Raw genomic sequence first — 14,656 nt, 5'->3', positions numbered from 1 at the left:
CCACTGCCATAACCACTGCCGCTACCTAGGGGTGCAACTTGGGTTGGGCCAATCCGAACCCGCCCATGTTCAACCCAACTTTAAACTCGAACAAGCGGTTTTTTTTTAGTTATAACCCGCCAGAACTCAACCCAATTTCAACCTATTCGTTCATTGGATTGAGTTGGGTTGATCACTTGTCCGTCTATCCCTAACCCGACTAACCAAACCTAATCTAACCAGATTGTAACCCATATCAATTAATGCTCATACTACGCCCAAGTGTGCCAAGTCCAAAAACCAATGCCCTTTCTAATAATGTTTTAATAAATTACCATTTAAAATTACTTAAGCTTTTAGGGAATAAGAGGCTTTGATTAGTCAGCCCATATTCGTAGTCTCTAAACCCTAAAACTTTATAGTAGATTGATTTATGAAATTAGAGTTAGCTAGTGTTGATGCTACTTGACTTAATTTTTTTAGGAATTCTTTGGAAACTAAGTTGTTATAAGATTAAACTTGAAAAAGTTGGGCCCCTAACCCAATTAAACCTAAGCCCAAATGAACCTGAATGAAACCCAACCCGGGCCCGAATTGTAAAAGTTGGGTTAGGATTGGGTTAACCTTCCAACTCGCCCAACCCTTCCAAGTTGCACCCCTACTGCTACCACTGTTGCCACAACCACAACCGCCACTATTGCCGATGTCGATGCCCCTACTAACATTGTTAACTCTACACTCCAACTACCACACCCCAGTATTGGCACTACCATCGTACCCCACAATTGTCATTGCAACCACCACTGCTACCACCACAACCACAACCACATGTCCTTGCCACCGCTGTCATCACTACCACCCCCACTATCATGTCCATTTGTGTCATTATATATAATTTTCTCACTTACAAATGAAGAGGGATACTACTAGACCACAGTTCTATGTAGCAAATTGACCTTTTTTTTAAATACTAACCTTGGAGAGGAATTTGAACCGAATGTCAATGACTCATTTACCAATACCATTAGAGCTATTAGAAAAAGAAGTACGACTAAATCAGAACAAATTTGCAAGAAGTTTATAGTTTAAGTAGTTAGGTCATTTATTTTTACACTTGAGATTTTAGGTTTGATTTTACCTACCGACTATTACTTATATTAAAAAATGATCAAGAACAAATGTTTTTTTCTTTTTCTATTCAATTTAAATGCAGCTACAAAGAGCAAAAGCTTCATCCTTGCAATTCAACTGGGGATACCATGTAATTAACATCCAAAAAAGCTGATTTAGCAATTGACAGTAAGGGGACATAAAGGTATAGTCATCCTCCTACAATCTCATCTCTCCATATGACCAGTGAATGAATTACATAACGCATGATATACTCCCTTCGTACGGTAATCTGGTAATACTATTTGGAAAGGTTGATCTAATCCGCCATTTTCTTGAATGAATGATATCACGCTTGTGCTTCATTCATTCACAACTCACAAGGTTTTGGATCCTACCTACGCTTTTGTTTTCTATTTGGGTGACTTTCAAGACTCTGTGTGACGTACTGCTAACTAGTTTATAGCACTCCAACTTGACCCATTCCTCTAACTTGTTATAATACAAAGTCATGTTTCGCGTGAAAAGAGCTTTGTTTTAATGATTTGACTCATTTGGATTTGTCATAAAGTTTGAGTTTAGCGGTTTTTTAGCAAGCTTCTTCTTCTTGTCATCGGTTTGCTAGTGCAGATATAGCTCGGGTATCGTGGTCTCGTGATATTCTTAGATAATTTTTCATTTTCTTTCGGGCTTATGGCCCGTTGTCAACCAAAAAAAGAAGTTAATAATTGGAAATGTTATTTTTGTTAGATATATAGTATGTTATGTTATCACCACATAATCAATTTCACGATACACATTAGAAAAGGAATTTACTTAAATAATAATTCAAATTAACAATATCTAACAACATAATATGTTAAACTAGTATAAGAAAAATTATTTAATGATATACACGCTGTAACTTTGCGGCTTGTTTGGATGAATCCATTCCAAACCTAGGGCTTTAGACATATTATAAGGTTAAATTGTTTATTTAGACTATTTCAATCCATGTATGACAAGATTTGCGATTTGAATAAGAAGGAAAATAAGAGAAAAAAAATATTAATTTGAAAGGATTCGTTTCATATATTTATTTCAAGTGCACTTCCAATATATTCAAATCTATTGATTTCTAGTTTTGTTAGCAATTTTTTGCCTATTGTCAAATCCAAATTATATTTTTCAAATTCTTCCATCCATATAAAATTAGAAAGAAATCGATACATTATACCAAACATGTATGAAGTGACAAGAGGAGATTTCCGTATTGATTAGCAAGTTAATTTGTTATTTATAAGTAATTGGAAATTTGCAGAGTGACAAACTAAGAAAAGAGAAAGGCACAGGAGAGGGCAATGTGTACTGATATTTTAACTATTTAACGAAAAGATTACGTCGCATTTTTCCTGCTAAAAGTTGATCGATGCAAATACCAACTGCATTCATTATTCGAACCCAACTCAGCAGAAGCTTTAACCTAAATGGTATGGCTTATCTGTCCTCTCACTTTTTATACATTCTTATCATTTTTTATTTGTGTGATCACGATTAAGCCACATTAATATTTTATGTTACTATTGTTTTTGTCTTTTATCTTTATAAAAAAATTAATATAAAATATTAACATGACTTAATCATGATCACACAAAATAAGAAGGGATAAGATTGTATGGGAAGTGGGAGGGCAATGAACCCGGGTCCAACCTAAATATAGCTAGAGAGAGAGAGAGAGAGAGAGAGAGAGAGAGAGAGAGAGAGAGAGAGGATGTCAATGTCATGATATAAACTACCAGCATTTGGTGACCATCCTGCAGAAGCTATCTACTAAAAAAGCCCCATCTACTATATAACCACTTAAAATACTAACATAGAGTGCTTAACTTTCTCCAAAAAACAAAAAAAGAGTGCTTATGTCACGTACTGCATTTGTGTTATGTACTGCATTAGTGTTATGTACTGCATTAGTGTTACTGCTCTATAATATCTCTCTCCAAACTTCCAAAGGATGGCATCTGTTGGCCTACCAAACCCCTATTCCCAATTAAACTAGTCACATCTTTATCTTAATTTCTTGTTTAATTAGTTAATTAATAGCTAGCTCTTAATTCTATATATCGGATATATAATGACATGCTCTACTTACTTAGCTTGCCCATTTTGGCCCATTTTGTGTAGACATGCACAATGCTTGCCTATGAGCTCAAATATAGTATTTTATAAGGGAATTTTAACGAAAAACCATATTTTTATACTAAAAAGTCAATCTTGGTACTATTCACTTTACCTTTTATTTTGTTCTTATCGTTAAAACTCAAAGTTTTCAAACCATTTTCATTAGTTTTCCTATTTTATAATCCTCGCTAGGATAGATGAGCTCAAATATTGTACTAGTTAGCGCACTAACATGTAACAAAACATCAATATGTCAGTTATCACGGGAGATTATTGTCATATATGATAACTTTTTCACTATATAGTGGATTAAATTCCATATCTTTGTTCTTCCAACATTGTATCCTTTTACAAACCAAATAAAAGAACTTAATGTTTGAATTGGTATTGTTGTAAAAATCAGAGGTGGATTGTGTGCCTTTCCATTTCCATACTCTTCATATGTCCTCCTGTTTGTGTAGTCACGGTTAAGCCACGTTAATATTTTATATTCCTATTACTTTTTGTTTTATTATTTCTATAAAAAATTAATATTAATGTTGACGTTTTTTAATCGTGACCATACATCATAGTAGAACATGAAAAGAATATAGAAATAGAAGGACAGGCAAATCATATCCAATGACACGACCCCGGGATTAGCACCCTCCTAATTAAAACAAATTCTTGCATCAGTCATTTCTAAGGCTTGACTTTGTCAACAGATCTGAGGGCAGAGAATCCCCTTAGTTATTGTCCCTGATGAGAAGGTGCACCATCATAATCTACAAGCCTTAAAATAAGAAAGATATGTATGTGTTTTGCTTGCTTTTAAATGGCAGATATGATGAATGATGAGGACATAAAGGAGCTAGGGGTAAGGAAAGCTATACATGAAATGATGGCCTTGTCTTTGTCCACCCAACACCACAACCCATCTGCTTGGACCATTGCCAGTTTTATTCTCTTGCTGGGTCCTGCATTTTTCTTCTGCTTTTTTCCCCTGGTAAAAGCCGACCTGACCAATTGCCCTTGATCTTGTTTCCTATATTAGTTTTTTAAAATGGTATTTTTAATTATTATTATGATGAGGTTTAGGTTACTGTTTTACAATAATTGTATAATTAACTGCTTCATAATGGTGTTTAGCTGATGGGTTGATTCGTTGAAGCAGTCCAGAATACTAGAAGTTAAGTTATATGTGGATTTGATACAGTAGGACCCCCACTGATGGTGCCAATTGCCAAGATATCATCAAGTGTTAAATCCACCACATATTTTCTTAATATGTTCCTGTTCTGTTTGACAAGCATTGTTTTTATTTCCATTGGCATTTTTGGGTTTAACGAGGATCTCCAATTCACATTGGTAGTGATAGCCCATTTTGTCCTAATCATTATTATAATTTCTTCAAATAAACCCACCTTTTAGTGAGAAAAACTTTGATAAAGTGACATGAAGTTGTGTAATGAGAGAGAGAATAAGAAAATTGTATCATTCCATGTTCTTTTTTATTTTATTTTATTTTTTTTAAATAAAAGCCGAGTTAACTATTTTATTAACTCATAGATGTCTCGATGCAAATGGATGTCTAAGATGAAAATGCAATGAGATCTTACTGATTTAGCATAGTAATAGGATTTTTCATAATAACCTAGTGAAAATAGAAAACTTTACAATCTAATCAACCAATCACTTTCCCAACAATATGAATTTAAGACACACATATTAAGTTTATGAGAACAAGTAAAAATTTTGGTCTTTACCTTCTCTTTAGTTAAGGATATAATGAATGAGTATATTTTTAGAATATATGTAACATAAGAGCATAGAAAATATGAGGTCGGCTTCAAAGTGAGACCCGGGACTTAATGTTTTGTTCGCCCTACCTCTGGACCGGCTCTAACTGTAGAAGGGTTATCGAAATGAAAGGTTTTTCCTTCCTATCCCTCCAAGGAAAAAGAGTGAAGTTTGGAAGCTCCCCAAAAAATTGCCAAAGTAGCAGGTATTATATGAGCTTTCAAGTCACCTCCAAAACCTTTTTTCCTTTTTGAATTATGATGGCAATTCGCATCATATAAGTGGACCCTTTGAATTATGAAGATGGAGAGTGATGGTTCGAGGCCACTCTAGCTTTTGCACTTGGGAGAAGGCTCAAGGCGAAGCCATTGACTCATTCCCTTCCACCCCCCACCCCACCCCATTCAAAGATTATTATGTCTCCTTTTCTACGGAAAATATAAAATCAATTGCCCAGATCATATTTACTTGACATATATATTGATTTTAATCTTCATTCCTCTAATGAATATAAAAGAGATGAACACAAGAAGGAGAGGACAAAAGGTGCACACTTAGCCTAGCTGTCTCCAATTGTAAATGCGTGGGTTTCATATGATTCAAGTAGGGTTGTTAGAGAGTTTTGGTTATGATTCTTGGGCCTGCAACATAACATATTCCACGCTCATGAAAATATCTTGCACATAACAACGTATTAGGTCTCTCATTTTGCGTATGTAATTTTTCTCAAACAATACGTACGTAGATTTAATGTAGGCACACGTGAGAGGAAAACGATATATAACTCTATGCATATAAATATCCCTACCCATGATTGAAGGTCATAAGCTGAATTAGTGATAAGATCTTTTTCCCTATAACCAAACTCCACCGGCGGTACTACCAGTACCAGGCCAACTAATTCTGGTCTGGCCCTTTACTTTGAAACCGTCTTGGCTGGGAGCCTTTGTCTTCTTGATGGTGATTCATAAAAATTGTAGAGAATCATAACTCTCGACTGTGAATTTATAGGTGTAATTACAAGTATGTGAACTCATGCGCCTCTTCGGAGAAATCTAGAAGATAAACATATGTACGTAGAAGAGTAAAAGCTTGTTATATATTAGAGATATGAGATTCCTTCGCACCTTGCAGAGGAAATGTTGCAGGAAATACAAGAAACCGCAAATGCCTTGAGCTTCCTTTTTCTGTCAACGTTTTTGTGTTCCTGATTCCTATTTTTCTAACTTTTTCAAGCGAAAAAAAGGGCCACACTGCAACCAAGTTGAAACAACGTATGCCATTGTCTTCTCAACGTAGCATTGAGGAGTGCAAGTATCAACTTCTATGTTTTGCACACAGCTGTCCTAAAATATGTGCCCATACCACAGGACCAGAAAGAAAGAAAATAAACAGACTGGCACTGCCAAGGCAGAGGAGAATTATAATGATTCCAGTTGACGTGTTTATTTTCTATTGATAACATATCATTTTGTTTACAAATTTGATATAAAAATTTGATCTTCCTAGCATTATCTTAAACATAATGGTATCCTAAAGACAGAATTACAAGGACTCTACAACTACAATAAACTTATAAGTTGGTGGGCAGAAATTGGTTGTTGTTCGACTCCGTTTATGTGGGCTCAAAATAATGTGTGTTATTTTTTCCAAGCCCATATAAAAATCCAATGGTGCTTTTCCTATTAAGATATGCAAATGGTGCTTTGTTGCTCAACATGAAGTTCAGTGGTTCTTCGTATAAAATTAAGTTTGAACCCAAAATGAAGTTGGGCCTAGGATGTTCGGGTCTTTCATATTCTAAACCGCAGGATTCTTAATGAGTTTTCTCCGATACGCGTTAAAAGTGCAATTTAACACATGTTAACGAGTCATTACAAGTTTGTTAGAACAAACAATCTAACACTTTTTGGGGACGTTTGTTGCGCCGGACTATCTCGGACTGGATTAGCTTCAAGGATTAAGCTAGACTGGCTTAGACTAGACTAAGCTGGACTAACTTAGTGAAGCGTTTGATGCAGTATTGGACTAAGAAGCTGGATAATAACAAATTATAATATTATATTATTTAATATATAAATTATTAATATTTTATTATGATCTTATCTTTTTCTTCATTTTTTCCTACCATTTCCTCGTTAAATTGGATGAAGTTAGCACCGCCAAAAAATTTATCACCATCCCTGGACCGAGATCTTAGCTTTGAATGCTCGAATCTGTCATGGATTTGAAGAAGCCCAAACAGGCCGAGACTTCCAGGCCATTTTCCAGCCACATTCGACCACATTTTGGCCTCGATTCAGGTAAAATCGTAATCTTGTCACTCCCAGCTTCAATTTGGTATATTTTGTATGAAAGTTGGTTGTGAAATGGATCTGAAAGAGAGTCGAAAAGTTAATGATTGATCTAGTTGACTGGAGATGACGAAGAGTCTGTTGAGAGTGGTCGTTGAGCATGACAAGGACGAGAAAGAGAGGATAGTCTCAGCTAGTCCCATGGTTATTGGGGGGTCTCGCTAAGACCTCTTAGTGAAGGGTTTTGTCCATGCTAGTCCCCCTTAGTCTCATTAATGTTAGTCCCAGCATGGAACAAACACAGTATTGGACTAATAGCTAGTCCAGTCCAATCCAGTCCAACTTAGTGAGGGCAAACAAACGCCCCTTGTTTATTGATATATTCTGCGTGCTTTATTTGTGTGTGAGTTAAGAGAAGTCAGAGAGCTTAATCATACAGTGGCTAAAAAAGTGGCTCACAGAGAAGCATGAGCACGAGCAACTCCACTTCAGCAAGAATTAATGTAAGCAAAGAATTTATGATATATCGATCTGTATGGCATATACGTATAAAACGATTCGCATTTACAATTTTCATATAAAAAGTATCATATTCATGATATATCGATCTGTATGGCATATACGTATAAAACGATTCGCATTTACAGTTTTCATATAAAAAGTATCATATTCATGCATATATATGTGAAGAAGAATTTGTATGACACTAGTTGTCCCGTGTCAATAATACAAGGATATACATTAGTGTTTTTTTACGTGTTTTTGTATACATTAATGACACAAGATGTCACTGTAGTGGTACGCCCTTGTAAATGAGGAGAGTTCGTGAAATGAATGAACGTCTATCTTTCGTTGTTGCGTGCAGGGTATCCACCATTAATATACATGGTTTTTTTTTTTTTTCTTTTTTTTTCGGAAGTACAGCGTGGCAAAGAGAAAACTCCGAGTTTGTGACGGGTGTGCATTATTCTATCATATAGTTAGTCTTACTAATGTGAGAGGCCCTTTCAACTCAACAAATCACCCAGAACACTCAATGTGAAAAACTTTACTAAAAATACTAATTATCGTAACTTCTCATCAATACGTCTTCAGTTTGAATAAACAGCACTGTGTTGACAATTAGTGACATGTTTAGTTTGAATTAACAATACTGGAGTCGTAGAATCAGGTGATTTAGGAGCATCTTTAGTTTGGATTAACAACACTGCTTATGGTTGGTTGGTTATCTATTCAAGTCTCAACCAGTGAAGAGTTATCAATTATTTTGCTTATAAAGGTCACTTCATTAGCTTTCTTGCGCAAAGTGAGGTATTACTCATGGGGTTACTTAGTGGTCGGCACATTGAAAGCCAAACCTTTATTGAACTTCACAGTAAGGGGCAACCTTGTCTTTAGGTTTGTAAAACCCTAGGCCGAGATGTGTTCCTTCCTCGACTGTAGTCATTTAGGTGCAGAAGTTAGCAATGCATTTGACACCATCACAACTACATCTATTTTAGTCGCCCGACCGAGCTTGGTTGCGAGTTGGCACACGTGCATTCACAAGAAGAACGTAGTTAGCTCAATAGTTACTCACCTTGTGAGCCACGTAGGTCTTGTAGTTTTTAGGATCAACAACCATACACATCCGGAGAGTCATTGTTGTCTAACTTATAATAAATAACCAAGATATTCCTTCCCTTGGCGACACTGCAACCAGGTTGAAACAACATATGCCATGACGTCTCCTCAACGTAGCATTGCGGAGTGCAAGTATTAACTTCTATGTTTTGCACACAACTGTAAAATATGTGTCCGATAATGGTACCCTAAACCCAAAGACAGAATAACATTCATAACATATACAAATAAGCCTGGTCTTAAAAAAGGAGCATGAGTTCAAATGCTTGTGATCTCCCTGATTCTGATCATCTTCTGGTTTCTTTGGCTACCAGATTGAGAGGCAACATTACTGATTGAAATTTTACTCTTCGTAAAGGTAGAGGGGGAGCTTCTGCCTCCCGACTGAGAGCACCGTTCAAAAACATGATTTAAATTCCATGCACTTTAGAACCATGGCAAGGCATGCTTTGAATCATTTTCCACGAGTTGGATTTTAGGCTATAGACGCTGGCTTGAGAACCCACAACCTTAACAGAAAACTCTGCAATTTCGACAATTTTATAGTCATCGTTAACTGAATCATACCCGAATCCATTTTGATGGCTCATCCTCGGATCCTAGGGTCGTTGTGGCGAATGCAAACCAAGCCATCGGAGTGGTTCAGAGGTTCCTCAATTCGCACGGCTCTGCGGCCGACGGTATCATCGTCCTGAAAAGGCAGTGAGAAGCACTCAAAAGGTAATCTTCGTGTAATCCAATTCCCCCACCCCCTTTCCACCTCCCCCACACGAACAGGAGAAGGGCCACATTCGCTAAACACCTTGCCAACGCATCAACTAGATCATAAACAAAGGAGATCCGAACTCGAATGCATAGATGAAAAACACATGAGTAACCCTAACACATTCAATTGCGTCTACTTATTTCAAATACATGAGCAACCGCAAACAGTAGCTTGAAAATGGTTATTGTTGACCATGCTTGATCCAATTTTTACACACACACCAAAACAACGCATATAAAAATTATGCGTAATGCAAAAGCACAAAGATATTTATCTGCCGTTCAACGACACAGTTCTCGTCATAACCCTAAAATTAACTAAGCAAATTAATTTCACAAGATATTATCACGAAAAATACCAGGCAGCTCAAGTGGCAGAAAGAAACCCTCTCAAAAGGGCCCGGGAAGATCATTAGGGGAAAGCTGAATCACCTCCAGATTGCCCCCTTTTTCTTTCAACCAGTAGCAATGAAGGATTGAGAAAATGCTTCCAAGCTAAACGAAATTCAGTTTTCAAGGAACATTCATAACTTGGATGCACTGCAAGATGTCTGAGACAGCAATAACAAGGTCGCCTGATTTGATCAAGTTCCTGGCCTTGAGCAGTGACAAGGTTTTATTAAGGTTGCTCTCCATATCATCGGAGAAGCTTACCCTAAATGGTATCAGACCCCACTGTAGGTTTAGACGTCTCCGTACAGATGTGGTGTTAGTAAAAGCAAAGATTGGGCAGTCTGGCCGGCAGCGAGACAAGAGAGATGCCATGTGGCCTGTCTTTGTATAGACAAAAAGAGCATCTACCTCCAAATTATTGGCTGCAAAATCGCAATTCACATCAAGATATTGTTCCAAATGCAGCAAAAGCAATGACTAGAACAAGAATATAATTCAGCAGAAAGGATCAATAGGCTCAATCCTAATATATTCATTCCTCTGAACTTCATTAGCCATCTTATGAGAAGGGTGAGAATAAATGAACACATGCAAGAATGCATAAAATAGTTGCAACCGAAATGCTATCTAAAAAAAAAATTGTAAGAGAAAATATGATACTTATGTCATTTGGATATATTGGTTCAGCTTCTGTACAACAAGGAAGTGCATTTTACACAATACGAAAAAGGAAAACACCTTGAAGAAAGTCAGAAACCAATCCAGATGTAATGTGGCTACCAGAATGTATAAATCACATATGATTATCTCAACATTACTTTCAAGTGGGTGTGTGAGTTTGGTATAAGTGAGAATTTTGTTTTTGTTATTACTTATACTGAAAGACGCAATTTATATTACACTAGATGGAAATCCTGGCATAAATACACCCTAAGAGAATAGAGGAGCTTTTTACATCGATACTCTCAGTGTAGATGTTTTATAAGTAGTTTATATTGAGAGACACGACCAACCCAGGAGTTCCCTAACTATAGTACTATTAAATACGCAAACAAACGGATAACTGCTGAACTTAGCTCACTTATAAATGTATTTAGTGAATACTTACCCATCTTGGCAGCACAAATGCAAATCTGCTCTGAGATACTGTCAGAAAATGAAGATCCAATAGTTGGTAGTTCCATAGCTTCATGACGTTTCTCTTCCCTCCACCATCTTTCAATTCTCAGACTAACACTTCTGAGAACAGCCAATGACTTTTCTGGGAACTGGCCCATAGCCGACTCACCAGAAAGCATCAAAGCATCAGCACGCTGTCTCACTGCTTCAGAAACATCAGCCACTTCAGCTCTAGTCGGTGTAGGATATTCAATCATAGATTCAAGTAATTGAGAAGCCACAATGACTGGCTTATTTAGCTGCCGACAAACTTGAACAATCTTTTGCTGGGCTGCTGGGACCTGTTCCAGTGGTATCTGAGCACCTAGATCTCCTCTTGCTACCATTGCTCCATCAGATGCTCGGATGATCTCTTCCAGGTTCTTGAGAGAGTCAATACTCTCTATCTTTGCAATGACAGCAATGTCACTGCACCAAATGATTAGAAAAATAAGCTTAAAGGAGCAACACAAGTTAAGCATCTTGATTATAAAACCAAGTCCCAAAGTACAATAAAAATAATCAGTAGGAATGATATTAGTTTCTGTATATCCATTCAAGCGGCATATAGGTGTTTAACCTTTAAGTATTGAATCAAAATGATTGCAAAAACAACATAGAAGAGAAATTTCACCGACCCCAAGCATTACAGAATGCAGATAGGAGGTGCAATAAAATATCAAATCTCTTAACAATGAAAGAACCAACAGGAGCAGTTAATTCTTAGTAGGAACAACTGAAAGGAGGCTTCATTATCGTGTGATAACATATGACCAAGAAATATAATATGTATGGTATGCGTGTAATATACATATTTAATACTTAAGTACTTTACCTATCTCGAGACCGTGCAGCAATATAGCTTTTAAGATGATTAATCACTTCCGCAGATTTGACAAAAGATACAGCGATAAAATCAACACCCTCTGCAATCCCAAAATCAATGTCCAACCAATCCTGAATATATTGAAAACTCGAGTGTGAGACCAAAAGATAAGTTTTAGAACTTACCAATATTATTATGTGGAAATACACAAGTACATTTTAACAAGAACATAAGAAATGAATAACAATCACAAATGCATGTCACCGCTAGCATATACAAGCACAAATGACACTTTTTAAAGTTCCAATTGCCAATTCATGATATGGTTTTAAGACTAGAAGTTAGACCAGACCACACTCCAGAGTCCAGACAGGGTTAATGGAGAATAGACTTCACTTTATGACCAAGTTGAGATCGTGACAAGAATTAATAATTATGCAAAAATTGAAATTTTGGGTTTCTTTTTTGTAATCTTGCTCAAGAGAGGATCCATCTTTGTGATACTAAATCTGTAGGCAAGGATGCTTCGTATCAGAAGACACTAATGCTCTGAAACCAAAACTCCATGCTTACCAATCAATAATACAGTTATCAAAGAGGACTAATATGATAAAGCCATGCTTACCCGAAAAAAAATGTATTTTTATTTTTAGAATCGTTAGAAACAAAAGATTTTAAAAATGAAAATTAACATATGGGAAAGTTGAACAAAAGATGACATAAAAGAGTTGTCTTGGACTCTTAGCTCAAACTTTCAAAACTTATTCTCCTTTTTCAAAGTAATGGAATTAAATAATTTAACTAGTTTTGAACAAGCTTTGCCAATTGAAACAACGGCATGTGCAACAGAACAATCACTGGATGTGAGATGCATCTACATTTCGAAAATTCAATTTGAACAATTTGAGAATTCCAAAAGGACACACCTAATGTACCAATATTCGGATTGAACATTAGAAAGCCTTGCTAATAGGGTTCGAAAAACAATGTAAAGAGTGTAATGCAGCCCCTGCGGATTCCCATACCAGGATTACAGGTCAAAGTCATCTTGGTTATCAATCAATATAGTTTATAGCTAGAAAAATATATGTAATTGACATGCAACACTTAAACATTTAGAAATTCAATACAAACATCAAATGATAAGTCCCTCGATGTTTTGATTATGTAAAAGAAGGTAAAGAATGAGCAAACCTTGGACGAAATTGTGGGAAGCATGGCATTACGTTCTCGCACTAAACTCCCGTCCCTCCAGAAAGTCAAATTAGCCCGAGGCAGCAACAAACCAGGATCAGTACACTTACACTTAACATCGGGACCAAGCTTTTCGATCACCTCGAATCTCACCATCCCACCATCCACAAGCAGCTCATCCCCCACTTTCACATCTGCACGCATCATATCATCCATCAATTTTCGCCATTTCAACTAAAACAAAGATGAAAAAAATTTAAAAATTGAGAAATTTGGTGATCTAATTCACTTACCTTCGGCAAAACCTTCATAATTCACATTGATGGTGTGTTCGGGCAGAGTGGAGCCGAAAGCTCTGACACTGAAAGTCCATACTTCACCATCCTGCACTTTCCAAAACCAAACTAATCAGGCAATCAGTACGCAGCATGAAACAATGCACACAAGGTGTTTGATGAAATGAGAAAGAAAAAAAAACAAACCTCAGCTTTGGCGGAGGAAGCGCCACCCAAATCACCCATATGAATCTCGCTACCTTCGGTATCCATCATGATGGCGACGGCGTATCCCTTGTCCTCGTTGAGCCTCCTGACGCGCTGAATGACCTCGCGGTGCCACTCGCGCGTGCCGTGGCACATGTTGATGCGCGCTACGTTCATGCCGCCAACGGCAAGAGATTCGAGCTGGTCGAATCCGAAGGTGGCGGGGCCGATGGTGCATACGAGCTTGGTGCGCCTGGTGGAACGGAATCCGTTCTCCCGGAGCTCAGTTTCGGTGACGGCGTCGACCTCGATGGAGCTGGAGAGAGCATGGTCGGATTGCGAAGGAGGGGATTGGGGCCCCGAGGAGGACGTGCCGTTGTCGGTAACGAGAACGGAAGGCTCGGGATCGGAGGAGGAGGCTTTGATGGAGAGCTTTGGGAAAGAAGGGGCGGTGGTTTTGGTGGTGGTGGTGATGACCGGCAACCGGCGATTGAAGTTGGAGAGGAAGGAGGAGTGGTGCTTTGCGATGGCGAGGTTGGACGGGCTGAGGAGATGTATGGACTGCGACATTGTGACTGGGGGGGAGCGGCGGTGAACGGTCACGGAGGGAGAAGGTGGGGGTTTAAAAGGGGTGGACGGAGCTACCGAAGAGGAGAGAGAGCTCTGGGAGGAGTTTCCAAAGCGAGGAAATGAAGGAGGGACAAAAGCAGCTGGACTGATGGGTAGCGATACGGTGTCGTTCGATTTGGGTGACGTGGCCTAGGGTGAGTGGTGGGAATTCGGATCCTTGCCAAATTTTTTTGTGAGGATTTTGAAAAACTGTGAATCGTGTCCGTTCATTACATATCGTGCGGTCATAAATTATTTTAAATATTTTTATTTAAAATTAAACACAA

General features: G+C 37.7%; 1 protein-coding gene across 1 annotated transcript; it reads right to left on the bottom strand.

Moving 5' to 3' along the window:
• Positions 1–9,816: 9,816 nt before the first annotated feature.
• On the bottom strand, positions 9,817–14,446 carry LOC103929767 (pyruvate kinase isozyme A, chloroplastic). The gene is made up of 6 exons (XM_009338998.3): positions 13,761–14,446; positions 13,572–13,662; positions 13,279–13,472; positions 12,094–12,215; positions 11,209–11,687; positions 9,817–10,522 (listed from the first exon to the last, which is right to left on the bottom strand). Exons 1-6 carry the CDS (start codon positions 14,328–14,330, stop codon positions 10,221–10,223), a joined length of 1,758 nt encoding a protein of 585 aa, XP_009337273.2. The 5' UTR covers positions 14,331–14,446; the 3' UTR covers positions 9,817–10,220.
• Between the last annotated feature and the right edge of the window lie 210 nt (positions 14,447–14,656).

This window comes from the organism of the source record quoted next, unplaced genomic scaffold (assembly GCF_019419815.1).
Source record: "Pyrus x bretschneideri cultivar Hongxiangsu unplaced genomic scaffold, Pyrus_bretschneideri_v1 Contig6, whole genome shotgun sequence".
NCBI classification, from domain to species: domain Eukaryota; kingdom Viridiplantae; phylum Streptophyta; class Magnoliopsida; order Rosales; family Rosaceae; genus Pyrus; species Pyrus x bretschneideri.
This window is presented reverse-complemented; position numbering and strand designations above follow the sequence as displayed.